Source organism: Petromyzon marinus, chromosome 2 (genome assembly GCF_048934315.1).
Source record: "Petromyzon marinus isolate PM22_M1 ecotype Great Lakes invasive population chromosome 2, UKy_Petmar_22M1.pri1.0, whole genome shotgun sequence".
NCBI lineage: Eukaryota > Metazoa > Chordata > Hyperoartia > Petromyzontiformes > Petromyzontidae > Petromyzon > Petromyzon marinus.
In genome coordinates, this window is record NC_133668.1 from 16,345,183 (window position 1) to 16,368,411 (window position 23,229).

The 23,229-nt window shown below is 43.2% G+C and overlaps 1 protein-coding gene across 2 annotated transcripts in view; it reads left to right on the top strand.

Annotated features, from left to right (window-relative positions):
- LOC116946031 (glycine receptor subunit alpha-2-like) overlaps positions 1 to 6,894 on the top strand; it is a 28,551-nt gene extending 21,657 nt beyond the window's left edge. For both annotated transcript variants that reach the window (XM_032960859.2, XM_076070727.1), the window contains 2 exons: positions 2,634 to 2,789; positions 3,952 to 6,894. In XM_032960859.2, the coding sequence (XP_032816750.2) occupies positions 2,634 to 2,789; positions 3,952 to 4,095 (300 nt within the window). In that variant the 3' untranslated portion in view covers positions 4,096 to 6,894. The remainder of the gene's footprint in view (positions 1 to 2,633; positions 2,790 to 3,951) is intronic.
- Positions 6,895 to 23,229: the final 16,335 nt, after the last annotated feature.

Consider the following 23,229-nt stretch of genomic DNA (forward strand, 5'->3'; position numbering starts at 1 on the left):
GTTTGTACCCATCTTCTCGGTTGAAATTGTGTCTTTGTTGAAATATCTGGATGGCTTTATGAACAAATTTTTGTTGATAGCCAGTGGGTTTGCATAGTACCTTCGTCTTGGAGAAATCAATTTAATGCGTGCCCACAGTATGATAATACAATGATCAGCCACGGCAGAGGTATTGGTCCTACCATGTTTCAGATCCGCCTTGTGTTCACGAACACGGTCTGAGACATGTTGCTTGGTTTCTCCAATGTAACTACTGCCGCAGGCACATCTTAGTTTGTAGACACCGGGGTATTGTATGTCAGGGATCACATCCTTTGCAGATGGGATCAGATCACGAATTTTATGTACTGTGTTAAATCGAACCTGGATCTTGTGTTTGCTCATGCTTTTGGAAATATTTTTCGTGACCCCTATCTATGGCAAGGTGATGATTTTGATTGGGTCCTCAGGTGGTTCTCTCCCAACAGTTGGGGTGACAGCTTTACGGATTGTGCAATCCATAAAGCGGATTGCAGAACAGCTCCTCGCATGCCATACGAGGTCGTGTGGTCAGTATCATGTCTGGTCACCGTTGTCTCTGTGGTGCTGATTTTGAATAAGCTCAAGTGTTGATTTTCTTACTCGCTATAGCTAAGCTAAGGTGAATGACAAGGAATTGCTAATTTCAAAGGTGGTCCAGATGTCTTGTGACACCAATTTAATTCTTTAAAACTTCACTTTTTTTAAAGATAGATTTATTTAAAACAAAAATGAATATGCACAGGAAAAAAATTTGGGGTCCATTAAGTGGGGTCAAAAGATATCTGGACCACCTTGCACAATCTATGTTGTGGGATTTTGATTTAAAGCTTTCGTGACTGCAGTAATTAATATTCTTAGCTCTTTCGGTAAAGTCACGTTGAAGGGAAACAATAAAATAATAAAATATATATAAAACAATAGAAATTCTCACAACGTTTCGACCATAACACAAACGGTCATCATCAGGTGTGAAAACCAACGGCAAGAAACATTTCAAAGAAGTGGCGGTTCGTATTTATTTATTTATTTTAAAAAAACGTTGGCACCACGGGCAGCGATTTGGCAGTTTGTTTAGAAGGACGAGTCCATCTATGTTCTGAAAAGAGGAGGGGGGAGACGAAAAATTAATGGATGCTGTCTGAAAGCCACCGTAAGCCTGAACAATCAATTAAGACCTGAAATGGTTTATCAAATCCTTACAATGATTGCTAAGCCAGAATCCATCTTCTCGGTTGAAATTGTCTCTGTGCTTGTATATGTGGATAGCCTCATGAACGAATTTCTCATGGTAGCCAGATGGCTTACAAAGAACCTCTGTCTTGGAGAAGTCAATGTCATGTGAGCCTACTGAATTATAACAATGATCTGCCACAGCCGAGGTGTTGGTCCTACCGTGTTTAAGGTCTGCTTTGTGTTCACGAATGCGGTCTGAGACATGGCGTTTGGTTTCTCCAATGTAACTACTACCACAGAGGCAACTTAGTTTGTAGACACCAGGGTACTGTATGTCCGGAATCACATCTTTTACAGACAGAACCAGATCACGGATTTTATGTAATTTGCTGAAACGGACCTGGATCTTGTGTTTATTCAAGATTTTGGAGATCTTTTTTGTGATCCCCGCAATGTAGGGTAAAGTGATGGTTTTGAAAGGCACCTCAAGAGGGTCCTTCTTCATGGTTTGAGTGATAGCTTTGCGGATTGTATAGTCGGAGTAACCATTAGCCTTAAGAGCTTGGTGTACGTGCTTGAGTTCACTGCCTATGTGTTCCTTGGTCGGATATGCATTGGGCTCTATGGTACAGAGTCTTGGTGAGAGAATTCTTCTGTGATGAATGGTGATGGGAATCTGGTTTCAGATAAGCATCCGTATGGGTAGCTTTCCTGTAGACAGAGTGGCTCATTCAACCATCAGGTCTCTTTTTTATTAGGACATCCAAAAAAGGTAGCTTGCCATCTTTTTCGACTTCCATGGTAAATTTGATGGCTGGGTGTATGGAATTGATGTGGTCGAAGAATTGGTCTAGAGTAGGCCGGCCATGTGGCCAGATGACAAAAGTGTTTTATATATATATTATTATTTTATTGTTTCCCTTCAACGTGACTTTACCGAAAGAGCTAAGAATATGTTGTGGGAATCAAGGTGTGGTCTGTGAACTTCAATTCCAACGTTCCCCAGGCCAATTACCCACAAAGAAAGTGGTCAAGTATGGTGTTGGCCACACCATTGTCATCTCCCATCCCTGGCTTAATAAGGGCCCGCTTAATTTAAATTTTACCAGGTAAGGCCCACTGAGCTATATAGCTCTTTTTTTCAGAAGCGACCTGGTTACAAATGATAGCTCAAAGAAGTGGCTTATTACGTGTAAATTAATAGCGGCCATATACTCTAAACGCACGTTTCTAAATGTGGAGTATAAAAACCGGAGAAGGCAGAGAAAAATCCACACGACCACGAGGAGAACATGCAAACTCAAAATATACCGGCGTCAGGGTCGGGATCAAACCCATGAACTCCTGTTTACCATGCGAGGCAGTTAACATCTCGCCACCGTGGCGCCCCACTTCCAGTATTCATAACATGAGTCGTTTTCTTTGTGCTTTGTTTCCAGGTCTCCTACATCAAAGCGATAGATGTATGGATGGGGATGTGCCAGGTATTCGCATTTGCCGCACTACTGGAATTCGCAGCTGTCAATGTAATGGCGCGACAGAACAAGCGGGCTATGAAGGAGCTGAAGAAGAAATCGGACGGCTCAAAGGAAATGGTTTGTATATCATTTTTGACCAGTGGCATGGTATTTGTGCCTCGCACCATTAAGTTCCTGTGTTTAATTCCTGACTCGGGCACCTTTCTGTGTGGAGTATCCTCTGGGTTCTCCAATTTCCTCCCATTGTAAAAAAGAGAAAACGCAATTTAATTGGTAATGACCGAATATGTTTTTTTTAATACCTGCAAATAACTCATTTGGGATTTCATATAGCCACATCACCCCCAAGTACAAAAACTTGGCAGAATCCTCCTGAAAAAATTGTCTTAAGACTCAGTGAATCATTGCTGGGTAATACAAATATATTCAAAATGTTCTTTCTATTTTACGTACTGAGTGTAAATATTCTATTTCAAAAGGACATTGGGGTGCTTGACCATATTTTTTTAAGGCGTCATATACCTGTGGGAGGAAACCAGTGTACTTGAAGAAACCCCACGACAGTTATAGGATCATGCTCCAAGTTCCACACCGATGGGTTGTGAAGCCATGAATCCAGTTGCTGTATTGAAATGTTTTGTTCCCCAATAGCCTCCAGGCCTGGGAGTTTCACAAATCTGCATGACCCACCAACCCTTGTCTCCATCCTGCTGGATTGCCTCTCATCTACTCAAATAACCCATTACCATTTGCATTGGTTTCCTTGCTTGCTGTACTTCCTTTAAGGTGTCACTTGATATTTTGGCGAAGTTCTTGTTGAAGTGATGAAATTGTGATGTTAATTCCCATGTCTCTTTTGCCAGAGCGGCAGCCTCTCTTAGTCAGCTCGGTTTTACTCGATGCCCACAACCATATCCAAAATCCTTATTGGACTGAGTATGCACGTGTCCGTGAAGCTGAATCTATCTTTACTTAAAGTCTACAGACATTCAATTCATTTCGTTGTGGAATACGAGTCAGGAAAAGAGTCAAATATCTTACAGATTCAGCGCATGTCTTCCAACTCAAGCATGACATGTTTGTTGATGGGCTTGAGCCAGTGGTGGAAAGTTCACATTGCTATGGTGGGGTTATTCCCCATGAGAACCACTGTTAGTTTTCTACAAATAGAGATAAATAGAGAATCAAAATTGTTAAATCATGTCCAATTATTTAGCTTTTCTGGCTGCACAAAAACAGTAACTTTACTCCTATGCCTTACCCACCCCACCTTCTTTAGCCGGATGAGCAAGAGCTGAAGAACACCTTCGTCACACAAGCACATACCATCGATCGCATCTCCCGCATTGTGTTTCCTACCACCTTCCTCATTCTCAATATTTTCTATTGGGTCTTCTACAAAGTGGTGCTCAAGTTCCGCTAGAGAAGACACATCCAACCTTGCGTATCACTAATCTTCCAAGAAAATCTTGAGAGCACTTGCATGTTTCATATGTTACTGGTGAATCGCTGATGTTTTTAAAAAAGAATACCATTAAACCAAAAGGATACAATTTAATGTGTTGGGGGGTATTAGCACCTGTAAGTGGTCATTTCATCTTCCACTGGGTTTCTTTAACGTTATGAAAACTCAGTTAAGGCTGAATGCATATAACATCAACATGAACGCATTCATTAGTCGTTTGTGGTAACAAAATGATCGATGGGAACAACACTCCGCCACTCACCCAGCCTTGCCTCCACATAGCCTCCATGCAGGTACTCCTACATGGCTGATGTTGATGTTTCCCGTGAGACGTGTACGCTCCATTGGCCTGACCACACAACAACGTTAGGTTCCAAAGAAATTACGTAAAGCTCGGTGAATAAGGGGGGGGGTGGGGGGGCGAAGAGAACGCATGGTGGAGATGGGGCATTGGAAACATAACTTATCTATTATAATAGAAGACACGTTGAGCAGATAGCTTTATTTACATGTGTTTGTTAACTTTCATATGGAAAAAAGTCAGAATAAAACGCCATGAGTTTTAATTAACAAATTATTCATCGTCGAAGGTGTCTCAAACAGCAACTTGACTACAGATGTCTTATTCTTGGTTCTTTCGGTAAAGTCACGTAGAAGGGAAACAATAAAATAATTGTTTTATTTTTCTTATTTTATTGTTTCCCTTCTACGGGACTTTATCGAAAGAACCAAGAATATGAATCCCTGCAGTCACGAAAGCTTTAAATCAAAACAGATGTCTCCACAATGATCGCTGGTTTCCTTGACTTACATGGCAAAAATATAACATTCTGAAAGTGCCTGATATAATCTAATTTCGTTAACGTGTGTTCGATTGCGTATAAGGCTGGTTTCTGTACAATTGTGTTTAGAGCCATGAGATATGTTTGCTCGTGTACGGCAGCCTGCTTTGTGAGCTATTATACAAGCCGAGAGCTCATGTTGCTGTGAGTGAAGATCAAGGTGTTCCTTATCTCTATTCTACCCATTCGCTCGAGTAAAAAAAAAAACCAGCCACACTACAACTGTGGCCATGACACCTAAACGATGGAACAAATATTAAACCACGGAGGAATTAGCAAGACGACACGAACTCTCTTCTAAGGCCCTTTCGTGGCGAGTAGACCTCGACATTGTCATTTAGCTCCTGAACATATTGGCATACGCAAGAAGCAGAAGTTCAACGCCAATGACGTGTTCTCCCAGCATTGCTCTGTTTCCGCTCCGTTGAGAAAACAAGCTAGTCGTGTTTCAGACCAAGTCATCAACCCCTAATGGCAGACTTAGCTCATTTTCAGGCAAAGGCCCCAAGTCACATTTGTCCCCACAGGGACAGCTGCCACTGGGAGTGCTTTCAAATGTTTGAGGTGAGATGTGTTCTAGAGTGCTGAGGCACCTTGGCATATAGGAGGGCACTATGTCAAAAACAAAATAACCATTACTATTTGACATCTGTTGCTGTCTGTGTTTAACTTTATGGGACCTCGGTGAAGATAAATATTGTGTGTTCAGTTGGTAAGTAATGAAACTAGTCTCATAACAAAATACACCATTCGACACTTCATGGCGGCGGTATTGCATTTTGGGACCATGTGAAGTGGCGAAGTGGTCACACCATTCCGGTGTAGACATAATGCTCAGTTTTATTTTACCTTCATTAATATCGGCATGCAGACATGAATAATATTAAGGCAGTGACGCAGTGGTACCTGTTAATAGAGATGCTCATTAAGATTGATTAAATCAGGCCTGGGGGCCCCGTTCTGTGATAAACTGTAGGTTATTGTCAAGAATCACGTAGCTTTCCATCATATTTTTTTTTGTTTTCGTTAAACGTAGTTTACAAAACTCCCATCAAAATATTTGATAATATTCTAAATTGGGTATATAAGGGTTGGTTTATAGTTGTGAGACTCGATGCTTATATTTAGTCTCATGTAATCAACTTGTAAGCATTCTTTTTTACAAACTTCCATGATTGAAAGTGTATACGTGTGATGGTCTTTTATTCAGTTCTTCCATGGGTTTTCAAAATCGTGTACACTGTAAAAAAATTCATGCAGTTGAAAGACAACATAAAGATTCTGCCAAAATTCCACATTTTCAGACCATTTGAATGACTATTGTCTAAATAATTCAGGCAGTCTGGGTGAAATCTCTACGCTGAACTTTCAAGTTGCCCCTGAAGAGCCAGAGTCGTTTTTGGTGATTTACCTGCGTTTAAATTTAAATTATATTTCATTTTTTCCAATCATCAAATGATTGAAATGTGTAACCACTCAATGTTTTATTTATTTTGATTTAAAGCTTTCGTGACTGCAGTAATTCATATACATAGCTCTTTCAGTAAAGTCACGTTGAAGGGAAACAATAAAATAATAAAATATATAAAACAATACAAATTCTCACGACGTTTCGACCATAACACAAACGGTCGTCATCAGGTGTGAAAAGCCGTTTGTGTTATGGTCGAAACGTCGTGAGAATTTTTATTGTTTAATATATATTTTATTGTTTCCCTTCAACGTGACTTTACCGAAAGAGCTAAGAATATGTTTTCTTTATGTGTACTGCATACTAAAGGAAGGTGAATGCTGATGGTAGGGTGAGATCTAGAGTTTGAGAAGGATTGCTCTACATTATTATATCCATATTAAAGCTTGTATTTACCTACTACATTCAACTATTATACTAGTGTAATAAACGACTTCCACGACAGGTTGAGACTTGCGTCCTTCATTTAGTGATGACTGCTCGGCGCCGCACTCCCTTCTGTATGGTCACCCTCTCTCCCTCTCGCCGCATGCACGTGCTCACTGCTCCTCCGTTCCCGCGCGGCTTCCCTCGCTCTCGCTTCCCCCGCGCACCGCTGGTCGACGGCGCGCCGGGAATCGGGAGAGCTTCGGCCCTCAAGGCTGCCACGTGGCCGGTGGCGTGACGAGATGGTGGAGATGCAGTCCGGACTCCAGGCTTCCACACCGACCCCGAGACCTCCACTTGCCTCTCCTTACATCCCTCTCGGCAGAGCGAAGCCCCGCCTCTAACCACGCCCCCCTCAGAACCTTCCCGATGGTTCCCACATGTACCGTTGAGCTCTGCCCATGAGCTTTGACCCAGATGGAACCCATAGCCCTGATTGGCTATGACTGATGCGGCAGTGCCTATGCAGCCCTCCGTCGCCCGTCGGTGTGCTCTCTCGTTACATCACCCCCCCCCCCTCCCCGGGATAAATAAAAATAGCCGTCCTGGCTAGGAAGAAGGTTAACCCGACGAGAATAAGAACAACAATAACAATGCATAAAAATAAACGTAACGAGCGCAATACGAAAGAACCAGCGTGAACAGGAAGGATTAACGAAATCGGTTCAACTTGGAACGGGTCCGCGATGCCGGACCGTCTCCAGCATCGACATGCGGCTTCGCTGCCTCGACCCCCACCTCTCTCTCTGCCCCCCCCCCCCTCTCTCTCTCTCTATTTAAGGCCTCGACACAGAGGCGTTGTGTCTCTGCGTGTCTATGTGTGTGTCTCTCTCTGCTTGTGTCTCTGTCTGTGTGTCTCCGTGTCTCTGTTTGGTCTCTCTCTCAAATTTAGCAAACTTTGGAAGAACGTTAATCAACTAGGTAGGGTGTTGACTGTTGTGTTAGCCGACTCTCTGTGTTGTATTGCATTGTGTTTCTAAGTTTACTAGATTTTTTTCGACCTGATTGCTTGTGTTGCAATCGAAACGTCGTATTCTATTATTTCATTTATTTTCTTTCTACGTGACTTTACCGAAAGAACCAAAGAGTAATTCCTGCAGTCACAAAAGCTTCAAATCAAGTTTGAACCACCTCTACGGGGAGGATTTAAGTTTGGTTTCTCTCTCTGTGTCTGTCAAATTTCACACTTAACTTCTAATTTAGCAATCTTTGGAAGAACGTAATCAACCAGGCTATGCGTTAACGGTGTGTTAACCGACTCTCTGTGTTGCATTGCATTACATTTCCAAAATTTTTGCTCAGTTCGTTTACTCAAACTTCCTATTTCTCTCAAATTTACCAGGCTCTCATGGACTATTTGCTCTTTCTCTCCCCAGGCTGCCGCGGGGTGGATTTCCACACAGCTCTCTCATTGACATGTTAATTTCTTTGCTCCAGCACCAACCCTCTCTCTCGATTTAAGGCCACGACACAGAGGCATTGGGTCTCTGTGTGTCTATGTTGTGTGTTTCTCTCTGTGTGTCTCTGTGTTGTCTCTCTCTGCTTGTGTGTCTGTCTGTGTGTCTCCATGTCTGTGTTTTGTCTCTCTCAAATTTAGCAATCTTTGGAAGAATGTAATCAACCAGATAGGGTGTTGACTGTTGTGTTAGCCGACTCTCTGTGTTGTATTGCATTATATTTCTAAGTTTACTAGGTGTGTTTTCTACCTGATGACGACTGCTTGTGATGCAATCGAAACGTCTATTTCTATTATTTAATTTATGTTCTTTCTACGTGACTTTACCGAAAGAACCAAAGAGTAATTCCTGCAGTCACGAAAGCTTCAAATCACATTATTTAGATCATTGAGTTTAGATAGGTCTTATATATCATTCAAGGTTACCACATGGATTTGAAATTGATCCTAGTTCTAGATTTAAAGCTTTCGTGACTGCAAGGATCCATACTCTTTGGTTCTATTCGGTAAAGTCACGTAAAAAACAAAAAATAAATAAATAAAATTCACGACGTTTCGGCCACAACACAAGTGGCCTTCATCAAGTGAAGGGACCAGACTGTCTAGAGGACAGCGCTGGAGTGAACACAGCCAAGCTCAGACCGCGACCTTTAAGAAGTGAAATAGTCATCCTCTCAACCGATAAAGGCAGCGCTACTGTAATTATGGATAAAGATTCATGCAACAACAAAATCCAGAATCTGCTCAACGATGGAAGTTACTCCAAAATCAAAAATGACCCTACTAATAGCCTAGCGATAAAAACCAACAAGATCATCACAAGTTCGACCTCCCTAATCGACCCAACTAAACGTCCCTCCCTAAAACCTTCTGCTGCAAGACCCCCTAGATTCTATGGTCTTCCCAAGATTCATAAAGTAGGCACCCCACTACGACCCATCGTATCCACGATCAACTCCCCTACCTATAGACTAGCCTGTTTTCTGTCAGATACCTTGCTGCCTTTCACTGGCAAGACCGCCTCAGCAGTACTTAACTCAGCCCAATTGGTCTCTATGGCCAAAGATGTTGTACTGTCCCCTGACGATATCCTTGTCAGCTTCGATATGGTCTCTTTGTTCACCAAGGTCCCAGTACCTGATACCATTAAAATTATTGAAAATTTGGTCCAACATGGACTAGACCCCGATACACCTGTACTGGTTAGGCACTGCCTCAACAATACCTATTTTACTTGGAATGGCTCCTTCTACAAACAAAATGAGGGTACCCCCATGGGATCCCCCTTGTCACCAGTGATAGCCAATATTTTCATGGAGAAATTTGAATCAGACGCCATCCAGACTTCCATCCTCAGACCTTCCCTGTGGAAGAGATATGTAGACGCCACTTTCGTCATTTGGCCACATGGCCTCCCGGTTTTTAACCTTTTCCTAGACCACATTAATTCCAGACACCCCGTCATCAAATTCACCATGGAAGTGGAGAAAGATGGCAAGCTGCCATTCTTGGATGTTCTGTTTGAGAGGAGACCTGATGGCTCATCGGGACATTCTGTCTACAGGAAACCCACCCACACAGATTCCTACTTGAAACCTGATTCCCACCACCACCCGACACAAAATAATTATCTCATCAAAACGTTATACCACAGGGCTCATTGCATTTCGGACCAACACCACCTGACCAGTGAATTAAAACATGTACATCTGACCCTAAAAAGGAATGGATACTCAGACCGAACCATCCGCAGAAACAACCACTTGATACTCCGACCAAAACCATCACACTACCATATATAGCAGGCGTTACTAAAAAGATCTCCAAAATTCTAAACAAACACAAGATCCTGGTCCGGTTCAATACAGTACACAAAATCCGTGACCTGATCCCTTCCGTGAAGGATATCATTCCTGACTTACAGTACCCCGGAGTTTACAAATTGATCTGCACCTGTGGTGACTGCTATATCGGGGAGACGAAACGACATGTCTCTGACCGAATTCGCGAGCACAAATCAGATTTGAAACACGGCAGAACGAATTCTTCTGCTGTAGCTGATCATTGTTACAACACTGTGGGTGATCACGATATAATTTTCTCCGATACCAAGGTTCTTTGCAAACCCACGGGTTTTTATCAGAGATTTGTTCACGAGGCAATTCAGATTTACAAACACAGACACAATTTCAACCAAGAGGATGGTTTCAAATTAAGCAACCATTGGAAAGATGTTCTGAATCAAACCAAACATTAAACTAATTTTCAATGGTACAGTATATTTTTTCAAGTAGTGGCATCCCAAACTTTCGCAGCTGCTTAAATTCTCTTTTCACACCATCAATATGTAAACTCCCCCCCTCCCCCGCTCGCCGGTCTGCACATGCTCCCCCCCTGTGCATCGTTCATCATGCCGCCAATTAAATGCTAATTTTTTTGCTAATTCCTTTGTCAAGGCGCTCTGCTTCCTCTCACACAGCTTAAAGGTCGCGGTCTGAGCTTGGCTGTGTTCACTCCAGCGCTGTCCTCTAGACAGTCTGGTCCCTTCACCTGATGAAAGCCACTTGTGTTGTGGCCGAAACGTCGTGCATTTTTTATTTTTTTATTTTTTGTTATTTTTTACGTGACTTTACCGAATAGAACCAAAGAGTATCGATCCTAGTTATTTTATATCGGCAGATTCATACATGATTACTCACGTATGGTATAAATTCACACGATTAAAAAATCACCTCAAGTACCCCCTGAGACATTGCCACTTACCCCCGGTTGAGAACCACTGCTAAAGATGACCTCTATAGAGCTGCCTCGAGTGGGAGCTCCTTCTGCCAGCTGTGGCTAGAGCAAATAATTGCAGGGCTGCAACCTTTACCTTTTAAAATTGAGGCAATTTATTAAAAAAAAACATTTGAATAGGCAACTTCCATTACTTGTGCCACAAAACCTTAGAGCAAATGTACGCTCACACGTACCTGCATCATCGCATGCACGCCCATGTGCGCGTGTGTTTACGGTTAAAGATATTGTTACATTGGAGCGTTGACTTTAGGAGTTTAGGTTGCGGCATTGGTGGCTAAAAATACAACAAAAGGCCGTTGCTGTGAATGCACACAGGCATCGGAGAGAAGTAAATATTCCAGCATGTGCTGCTCAGGGTAACCGTGAACTCGTATAAACAGGTTTTCAATTACGTTTCTCCATGTTCATTTCCACCGAACAATGCGAAAATTCATGCCAACGTATGGATTCTGTAATACCTTCCAACGTCCGTTTTTCTTTGTAAGTATCGAATTTCATTTGTATGAACGTACTCACCTTGTGCAAGTAGCCGAGGGTAATTAATCATGCATTACGCCATCCTTGAAGGGTGCTTCCGTTAAGATAATGTCGCAGGCGTCACCATTTCATTTGGAAAGCCAGGTCACCTGAATATGTACGATCGGTGGAGTCAGGGTAGTTTGTCTTTATTTTTTAGACAGGACACCATAAAAGTTCACCGGAAAGTGCAGTTTTATATCACGAGTGGTAAAGTGGATTTCCCCCCACCCCCCATCTCGCCCAAAAAAACCTCAAGGACACCTGAGCACACATAAACGCGTTCACGCATACGCCCGAGCACATGCCTAAACTGACACCTACAGTTTGTTTCAAACAAGGTTGCATCATCCTCCACTGGGCACCATGGCTTTGTTAGATTGTCCTCTGGGTGTTGGGGGGGGGGGGGAAGTCCCCACTATCCATCAGAAAACATCGGATTATATTTGGGGGGGGTTTTCCTTCACATTTACCCTTAACACATTCCTACGGAGGGAGCTGATAGGAACGTTGGGTTGCTCGGTTAATGGCCAGGGACAACGGCGGCGTGGTTATTTTATTGGTGTATTCCGCAAATATGCCCGACTGTGAGGGCGGGCACAAGCCGGCGTGAGTAGGTTAAACGTTGAGTTTTATAAGGGCACCACGGGGTGACCAGCCCAACCCCACCCAGCCCCACCCCACCTAGCCCCACCCCTCCCACCCCCCACCCAGCCCCACCCTCTCCACCCAGCCCCTCCCCACCCTCCCCTCCCCACCCAGCCCCTCCCCACCCATTTTTTTATATCCGAATGTCCGTATAAACGTGGACAGACATCCACAGGCATACACAATTAATCCCCTGCCTCCTGTGATAATTAATCCCGGTTGGGCTTCCAGTCCACTACGTATCCTACCAGTACCAGTATAAATGGGCGCTAGAAGGCGATGTTTTTATATATCCGGGTGTCCGGATACACGTGGACAGACATCCACAGACATACACAATTAATCCCCTGCCTCCTGTGAGAATTAATCCCGGTTGGGCTTCCAGTCCACTACGTTTCCTACCAGTAATGCCCACTAGGAGCGCATTTGTTATATATCTGGGTGTCCGGATACACGTGGACCGACATCCACAGACATACACAATTAATCCCCTGCCTCCTGTTAATTAATCCCGGTTGGGCTTCCAGTTAACTACGTTTCCTACCAGTATCAGTGCCTACATTACAGACCAATTCAGACCTTATTGGTCACCCTGTGCCCTTATGAATCTCAACGTTTATCCTACAAAGTCCCATTACAAGGGAGAAACACAAACAAACAGACACAAAACTATATTCTTAGTTTTTTCAGTAAAGTCACGTTGAAGAGAAACAACACAATAATAAAATATATATAAAACAATAAAAAATTCTCATGACGTTTCGACCATAACTCAAACGGTCATCTTCAGGTGTGTCGGTTTGCATATATTTATTTATTTATTTAAAAAAAACGTTACCGTCACGCGCAGCGATTTGGCAGTTTACCCAGGACTAGTCCATCTATATTTTGAAAAGAGGAGGGGGGAGACGAAATTTTTTATAATGTATGCTGTCTGAAAGCCACTGTAAGCGTGAACAATCAATTAAGAACTGAAATGGTTTATCAAATCTTTCAAATGATTGCTAAGATAGAATCCATCTTCTCGGTTGAAATTGTCTCTGTGCTTGTATATGTAGATAGCCTCATGAACGAATCTCTCATGGAAGCCAGATGGCTTACAAATAACCTCTGTCTTGGAAAAGTCAATGGCATGTGAGCCTACTGAATTAGAACAATGATCTGCTACGGCCGAGGTGTTGGTCCTACCGTGTTTAAGGTCTGCTTTGTGTTCACGAATGCGGTCCGAGACATGGCGTTTGGTTTCTCCAATGTAACTACTACCACAGAGGCAACTTAGTTTGTAGACACCAGGGTATTGTATGTCCGGAATCACATCTTTTACAGACGGAACCAGATCACGGATTTTATGTAATGTGTTGAAACGGACCTGGATCTTGTGTTTATTCAAGATTTTGGAGATCTTTTTTGTGATCCCAGCAATGTAGGGTAATTTGATGGTTTTGAAAGGCTCCTCAAGAGGGTTCTTCTTCATGGTTTGAGTGATAGCTTTGCGGATTGTATAGTCGGAGTAACCATTATCCCTAAGAGCTTGGTGTACGTGCTTGAGTTCACTGCTTATGTGTTCCTGGTCGGATATGCATTGGGCTCTATGATACAGAGTCTTGATGAGAGAATTCTTCTGTGATGGATGGTGGTGGGAATCCGGTTTCAGATAAGCATCCGTATGGGTAGCTTTCCTGTGGACAGAGTGGCTCATTGAACCATCAGGTCTCTTTTTAATTAGGACATCCAAAAAAGGTATCTTGCCATCTATTTCGACTTCCATGGTAAATCTGATGGCTGGGTGTATGGAATTGATGTGGTCGAAGAATTGGTCTAGAGCAGGCCGGCCATGTGGCCAGATGACAAAAGTGTCATCCACGTACCTCTTCCATAAGGTTGGGGGCAGAGTGGCAGTCTGGATGGCGTCAGTCTCAAATTTCTCCATGAAAATGTTAGCTATAACTGGAGAAAGGGGGGAGCCCATTGGGGTGCCCTCAGTTTGTTTGTAGAAAGTTCCATTCCAAGTGAAGTATGTATTGGTTAAACAGTGTCTCACCAGGGGGGGTACCTCAGTGTTTAGTCCTTGATGAACCAAGTCTTCAATGATTGCAATGGTGTCAGGTACAGGAACCTTGGTGAATAAGGAAACTACATCAAAACTGACAAGCAGGTCGTCTGGGGACAGGGAAATACCCTTGATTGTCGATACCAGGTGAGTAGAATTTTGTACCGCAGAGGAAAGATTCAGAACATCTTTCCAATGGTTGCTTAATTTGAAACCATCCTCTCGGTTGAAATTGTGTCTGTGTTTGTACATCTGAATTGCCTCGTGAACAAATCTCTGATAAAAACACGTGGGTTTGCAAAGAAAGATGTTCTGAATCAAACCAAACATTAAACTAAATTTCAATGGTACAGTATATTTTTTCAAGTAGTGGTATCCCAAACTTTCGCAGCTCTTAAAAATTCCCTTTTCACACCAACAATATGTAAACTCCCCCCCCTCCCCCCCTCGCCGGTCTGCACATGCTTCCCCCCTCTACATTGTTCATCATGCGAGTCCGCCAATTAAATGCTAATTTTTATGCTAATTCCTTTGTCAAGGCGCTCTGCTTCCTCTCACACGGCTTAAAGGTCGCGGTCTGAGCTTGGCTGTGTTCACTCCAGCGCTGTCCTCTAGACAGTCTGGTCCCTTCACCTGATGAAGGCCACTTGTGTTGTGGCCGAAACGTCGTGAATTTTTTGTTTTTGTTTTTTACGTGACTTTACCGAATAGAACCAAAGAGTATGGATCCTTGCAGTCACGAAAGCTTCAAATCTAGAAGTTCAATGTCCTTTCCAAGGCAAAGTTCTTGAAACACCAATGGGTGATACAGTTTAGGCAATACTAGCAGGGGCCTGATATTGGTTTTCCGGTACAAAATTCCCTCCTTACTCAGGTGAAGCTTTGTCAATTCTCTTAAAAATGCCCTCACGTCTCGGTTTTCTGTCTGGCTTGCTTTTACCGTGGGCCTTTGATTTATGCCTTTGTACTCCAATACTTTGCCAATTACTGGGTTTCTTTTGCTGGGCTTGTCTGAGTTCACCCATTGGGATCGATTGCACCGAGCAAGCTAGTGAGTCACAATCCTCCTGTATTTCAATGTCATGGAGTGTTATCAATCTGGACCAGGCTGTTGATTCCTCATGCTGAATGGTGACTCCCTGCATTGTGGCACTAATCACCTCTGGGCTTACTTTTTCAGTGCACTGAGCTATGGATCCATCAATGTCCAGTGGCATCCTTGACAGTCCATCAGCATCTGCATTGGTTCTACCCAGGCGGTAATTGATTGTGAAATAAAAGTCGGCCAATTCGGCAACCCATCTTTGTCCAGTTACATTGAGTTTGGCAGTGGTGAGTACATAGGTGAGGGGATTATTGTGTGTGTAGACCACAAACGAAGGGGCATGATACAGATAATCCCGCCCGTCCTTGTGGAAGAGGTACGTGGATGACACGTTTGTCATTTGGCCACATGGTCTACCGGCTCTGAAACAATTCCTCAAGCACATCAATTCCATACACCCAGCAATCAAATTCACCAGGGAGGTAGTAAAGGATGGCATGCTATCTTTCTTGGATGTCTTAATCAAAAAGAGACCAGATGGCTCAATGAGCCATTCTGTCTACAGGTGGAGCTTGGCCACGCGAGGCAGCTATAAGGAGCACCGAACCAGAGCTTGGGGGCTGTTAGTGTGGGGTCTGGGTCATGGTTACGTCGCTGCCATCCTCATCTCTTTGTCTTCAACCACGTGGCTGTTCTTCTGCAAGACCAGCTCCGTCACCGCCGCTACGCTCGTCAACCAGCCAGCCTAGCGCAGGACAGAGATGGGCTGCGTGTTTGGACAGCCTAGGTGTTTTGCTGCGTTACAAAGTGTATTGCCCTGTGTGCTCTTAACAAATAATAAGCCTTTTACTAGACGTGTCGGAAGTCGCTCACTACACATGCACTGTTCTCTAACACGGGGAGTTGCACTGCGAGAGATACAAATGTATTATTCATCTCTTGATATGACACGATATTACAATAGGAAAAAATTAGGAAAACATACAAAAGGTTGAAAAACATCCGTTTGTATCGAATGAAAGACTGATTTCATTAAAAAAAGAATTGCACACTGCCGGGCAATGGTGGCACATGCCTGTAATCCAGCGCTTTGGAGGCAAGGGTTGGTGGATCACATAATTTTACGAAACTCCCTTCCCATGAGTGTCAATGTGCCATAATCCTGGCTTACCATAAGGTGGTACAGGAAATGTGAACTAATCTCCATATATTACATCTTTATTGCATCCTCGCACGTGTGGATTTCTCCGGGTGTCCCGGTTTCCTACCACATAACTCTTGAATATACAAAGGTCTGCAGGGGCTGGGAGGAAACTGTATGCCGGCTAAAAGTTTGGCTGCCTTTCCCGCTTATCTGTGGTTCCTTGTGCCTCTAAGTTGTTTTCTTTCTTCGAGAACGAGCGAATACTGTGGAGTGTCATTTGATTTTTTTTTCTACAGTACTGTACGGTAATCAAGGATCAGATTTCTATGTCCTAGAAGGAGGTGACCCAGTGATCTTATCACGAACAAAAAAGCTAAAAGAAGATAGAATGTTACACGCTTCATGAAGAAGACAAAATGTCCTTATTCTCAAACAACCGATGAGGAAGTTTTAAATAGAGTAAAATAACAGAGGACAGTGTGTGAGTCTTTGACTACTATTAAGAGTAAAAACTTATGAATAAGAAAATAAATAAGAGACCACAACATGTAACTAAGTGCAGACATCATGCAGCAAAACAAACGTTTATGCATAATAAAGGTTTTTGGGTTAGATCACGTTATTTAGAAATGTGTCGTAACCCTCCACCAACCGACACCGCCAATCAGCAAAAAAGTGTCACGTTGACAAAAGACAATTGGTTCACTACTTTAGCCCACCGGTGTGTTGAAGAGTGAATCCACAACATTTACAGTTTGAGTACGACGTTTCGCTGGTAATTACATCCAGCATCATCGGGCAATTCGCCAGAATGGTAAAGCCCTCACTTGCTCGCGGTCTTAAATAGAGCAGCAGGGTGACATCATCATTTAACTCATTCATGTGCAGTGATTTGAGGCGGAGGGGGGTATTGTAATTATTTAATCGATTGGTAATCAGTCAATGGTTATGATTAGTAATGAGTTGTAGATTAGTAATTAGTTGTAATGTGTGTTATTGTGATTATATGCTAAGTTAGTAATCGGTTAATTAGTATGTGTTTCCACTATAAGGAATTGTAATATGTATTATCTAAATTTTGATTTAAAGCTTTCGTGACTGCAGTAATTCATATTCTTAGCTCTTTCGGTAAAGTCACGTTGAAGGGAAACAATAAAAGAATAAAAGAATAAGAATATGTATTATTTAATAATACGCTTCCAAGCCGCACTAAGCCTGTAGCTGTCAGAGCGATTAAAGTTATTTCTATTTCTCTCAATTTCAATGGATTCTCTAATTAGTCTATGCCAGTAATAATTAGTTTTACACAACACTTCAACGTTATCAAAATCAATTGAGTGTCCTTGTTGACAAGCATGTTCTGCCATTGCCGACAGTTGTGTTTGAGATAAATTAATATTTCTTTGGTGTTCTTTTAGTCTTATGCTGATGTTACGTCCCGTCTGTCCAATATAGCATCTGCCACATAAGCAATTAATCCAATATACACCTTCTGTTGATAATTTATGTATTTTGTCTTTAGTGCAAGATACTAGTTTTTGAATTTTGTGTACTGTACCAAATCTTACTGTGATGTTTTGCTTTTGCAAAACACGGGGTAATTTGTCAGTTACTTCTGAGATAAATAAAATTTTAATTGTTTTAACAATCTCGTCGCTTTCAGCAGTGTTGCTTTGCGATCGTGATTTGGCATTCAGTGCTCTGTTAATTTGAGTATTATTGTAGCCATTCTGTCGTAATGCTTCTTTAACGTGTTTGATTTCCCTCACTAGACTTTCACCATCTGACACTGTTTTAGCCCGATGTATGAGCGTCTTGATAAGTGAGGATTTCTGAGCTGGATGATGATGCGAATCTGCATCATCATCCAATAACACACATTACAACTAATTACTAATCTACAACTCATTACTAATCATAACCATTGACTGATTACCAATAGATTATATAATTACAATACCCCCCCCCCTCCGCCTCAAATCACTGCACCTGAATGAGTTAAATGATGACGTCACCCTGCTGCTCTATTTAAGACCGGGAGCAAGCGAGGTCTTTTCCATTCTGGCGAATTGCCCGATGATGCTGGATGTAATTACCAGCGAAACGTCGTACTCAAACTGTAAATGTTGTGGATTCATTCTTCAACACACCGGTGGGCTAAAGTAGAGAACTATTTGTATTTTGCCAACGTGACACTTTTTTGCTGATTGGCCTTGTCGGGTGGTAGAGGGTTACGACACATTCATAAATAACGCGATCTAACCCAAAAAGCTTTATCATGAGTACGGGTTATGTTGGGTCAGCCTGTAGTGAAGGCAAATACAGTGCAGGTTATGTTAGGGCAATTAAGCTGGGAGAGCCAAGGACGGCTGTGATTGGTTGGTGCTGTTGCCAAGGCTGGAGGGGCGTCTTGAAGTCTGGCGAGGAACAGGTGTACGGTCACGCGGAGTGCCGTTGGGACGCGGGTTAATTAATTGGGGAGTAATGAGAGCTGGGATAAATTGGGGGGTCGGCAATTGGAGCGGGGTTGTTGAAGTTGGGCAGCTTGGAGTCAACAGCGGGGAATTGAAGTGTGGAGAGCTTGCAGACAGAGAGTTGGAAGGACAGAGTTTGGGAGACAGAGTGGGAGACGGAGCTTGGAAACAGCGTAGCGATAGCGGAGCTGAAGAAGAGAAGCAGCTAACAGTGAAGAGAGCGTAGCGATAGCGGAGCTGAAGAAGAGAAGCAGCTAGCAGTGAAGAGAGCGTAGCGATAGCGGAGCTGAAGAAGAGAAGCAGCTAGCAGTGAAGAGAGCGTAGCGATAGCGGAGCTGAAGAAGAGAAGCAGCTAGCAGTGAAGAGAGCGTAGCGACAGCGGAGCTGAAGAAGAGAAGCAGCTAGCAGTGAAGAGAGCGTAGCGATAGCGGAGCTGAAGAAGAGAAGCAGCTAGCAGTGAAGAGAGCGTAGCGATAGCGAAGCTGAACAGAGACGAAGCAGCTAGTAGTGGAGAGAGCATAATGACAGTGATAGCGGCGAACAGAGACGAAGCAGTTAGCAGTGGAGAGAGCATAGTGACGGTGATAGCGGAGAGATTAGACGAAGAAGTTAGCAGCGGAGTAAGCGAAGTAATCGTGGGGAGTAGAGAGACAAAGGTGGCGAGCGAGTCGAGTGAAGCACGGCGAGCGAGCCATGGCGACATGGATGCTGTGAAGTATTGAGGACATCATCTTTGGTTCTTTCGGTAAAGTCACGTAGAATGAGAATAAAATAATAAATTGATAAAATAAAATAACACAATAATATTCTCACGACGTTTCGGCCACAACACAATCAAAGAAGATGAATCATTGCAGTCACGAAAGCTTTAAATCGAAATTTATTGAGGACATGCTAAGAGTTGTAAATAAAGCAGTGTTCGAAGAAAGACAAAAGTTGTCCGAGTGAAAATCGAACACTACACCAGTATAAATGGGCGCTAGGTGGCCATGTTTTTATATATCAGGGTGTCCGGATACACGTGGACAGACATCCACATACATACACAATTAATCCCCTGCCTCCTGTGAGGATTAATCCCGGTTGGGCTTCCAGCCCATATAAGGGCACCACGGAGTGACCAGCCCCTTCCCACCCAGCCCCACCCCTCCCACCCCCCCACCCAGCCCCACCCTCCCCACCCAGCCCCTCCCCACCCTCCCCTCCCCACCCAGCCCCTCCCCACCCAGCCCCTCCCTACCCTCCCCTTTCCACCCAGCCCCACCCCTCCCACGTGGACAGACATCCACCGACATACACAATTAATCCCCTGCTTCCTGTGAATTAATCCCGGTTGGGCTTCCAGTCCACTACGTTTCCTACCAGTATTAAAGCTACTTATACACGTGTAGTGACATCATATTGTAGTGCAGTACCGGCCCTAGAGGAGCACTGTGTGTGTGTGCCGGCCTGAAGAGAAGGTCGAGTAAGGTCATGGCAGCCTGGGTGACCCGAGAGGACACGTGACCGGACGGGATGACAGAGGGGCCCCCGAGAAGGGGGTGTGAGGGTCATAATGAGGATCGAGGTTCCTCGGGAGGGTTCTGGAAAGAGGGCGTGGCCAGGAAATATGAGCCGAGTCCCAGAAGGGATCGGGGTTGTCCATCCCGGGGAAGAAACCCTTCGTCCACGTTCTTCGATCTTCGGGCTAGTGGACCAGGCGGTGTGTTGGTTGTCCTGGTCCGAGTTTGTTAGTTACCTTGTAACCTGTGTAGCTAGCCAGGGTGGTCACCACCGTAGGTTGTTGTCTCGTTAAGGGGTAGAGTTACCCCGTTGTGTTATTTAATAAATGTGCTGCCTCCAAGTTTAGGTGTACGACTCAGTTGAACCCACTACATACGGACAAGAGATACGGATTTTAAAGATGAAATTCAACATCAGCATCCCCATCATTTATTAATTGGGAACAAATTAATTCATCTTAAAACACCCAGCGAGAATCTCAGGACGATGAAGAAAGATGTCACTTTTTCTTGATAATCATTTAAATGACAAAACATCAATCAGCGCATGAAGCTAACAAGATGTATAGTTTCAGTGTATGTAGACTTCCATGTCAGATTGTCTTAACTGCTTTTATGAGATACATCTCAGTAATCTGACCAATACGTGAGGTTGTGAAATTTGATTTGTAATCTAGTGCAAAGGCGAAGGTCAGTATAACACAAACATCGCTCAAACGGGACAAAAGCAAAGCATTATTGGCGGCAGCATAACACAGTGGTAACACTTGTGCCTCACAAAAAAGGACCTGGGTTATATTCCCAAATCTGGTGCCTGTGTGGTGTATGTTCTCCCCCTGTTCTCCACGAGTTACTCTGGGTTCTCCAGTTTTCTCTAATTGCTAAAACAAGATATACAACGTAACTGGTATTGACAAAAAACCCCATGCTGGAGAATGACCCGCAAATTACATCATTGGAGTAGTGAGTCAGTGAGGCTCTCCTGGACAAATAAGTGTAGCCAGTGTGGGACTCCCTGTGATTAATCACATATATTATAATTGTACATGTAATGGCATCCACGGAATGCAATAGTGATTCCACCCTAGGCCACACGTGCAGATGAGGCCACGTCCAGACAGCAGCTGCGAAATTAATGTTTATAGGGGCTCTCTTCAGAGCTGGCTCAATGGGAGACCGGTGAGCCACGTGTTGTTAGAGCCTATCTGTATACATTTAAATGAATACCAATATTAATATGTTAAATGGTCATTGTTAGACTAAAATAAGTGTTGGTTACTTCGGTAATGGGAAACATATAGTTAAATGTAATCTTAAAGTTTATTTTGAAAATGTATAAAATATCTGTGGCGATTTGGGCAGGGGGCTGAGAGAAATAAAATACTTGTTTACTTATTCCATCTCCAGGGAGATTTCCGCACCTTCAATTAGCACGGTTGGCTATGTATGGCACGAAAGAAGTTCAACATACATGCAATGTGGTGTTTTGTGGCGTGAGGGCTAACGTGTCTCTTGGTCACTGTTGTAGAGATAATAACACTACTCAGAAGAGCACTTTGTAATAAAGTGTTTCGTGACAAGACCCACTTGTGTTCATTCTTCGTGAAGTTGTCCAGTCATCTCAACCAAGCCGTGTGATACGGAAGGAGACAAGAATACAACACAACTTAAAATCAAAGGTCCCCGAATACTTAAAAACCCAGTCTGTTCTCTCGTCATTACCATGGAGAGAGACAGGACCGGCTGGCTACACAGGCATAATAATAATTATAAAACCATAAAAATATAATGTATACTTTTTCATTCCTGGATGGGAGTCTTTAAAAAGTATAACTTTTTTTATGGAATAACCCAATACATAGGAAAATGTGTACGAAGGTTTTAATTAACAGGGCTCTAAATTATCTTTCAACCTGTTGAGAACATCCCCAGAACACGACAGCACAAGGGTTTCTCAGAGGAATACAGTCCTTATATGGACAGTTTGAGAGGTTAAAGTTATCAAGCATGTAAATGTGCCGGAGGTGCCCACAAAGTTACGGAGGTGCTCAAGGAGTATGGAGTGTTTTGTGGTGTCAAGAGCAGCAGCAAGTTTTATGAGAATTAGGAGTGTAAGCCACAGAGTGAGGAGCGAAGAAAGTCACAGCACATACAAGAGCAGGGACTTAAGTGGATACCATATTGTACTGGGTTATTGGGACAAATTGTGGGAGTTATTTTCAGAGGGGTGGGAGACGATAACCCATCTCTATGATTTTTCAGCGGAAATTGAAGCCTGAGAGTGGATGGGAATGTCTAATGCTGTTGGGATCGAGTGTGTGTGTGTTTTTTGCAAGAGAGTGGAAACATGAGTTGAGTTTTAAGAGCAAAGGAATAGTACCGAATTAGATGGAGGCCTGGGAATACAGAAGGACACATGCATTAGTAATAGAAGAGTTACCCATCAGAATTCCATTCCTGATTTTCTAAACCTATTCAGAAAAATCGTTGGTACGTTGTTCAAACTTGGAAACTGATGTAGTGGATAAGGAAGCCATGCTCTGGGGACAAGGAAGGAAATGGGAATGCAAACCTATTTAAAAAATGAAACATTGCAAATGGTATGCAAACATCGAGATGCCCAATACATCCTTATACAGCCTAAAATAGAACTGCTGATAACAACTAGTTCAAACGCTGTTTCCAGTTCCTCGTATGTAAAAGTTGCAACTAATTTAAA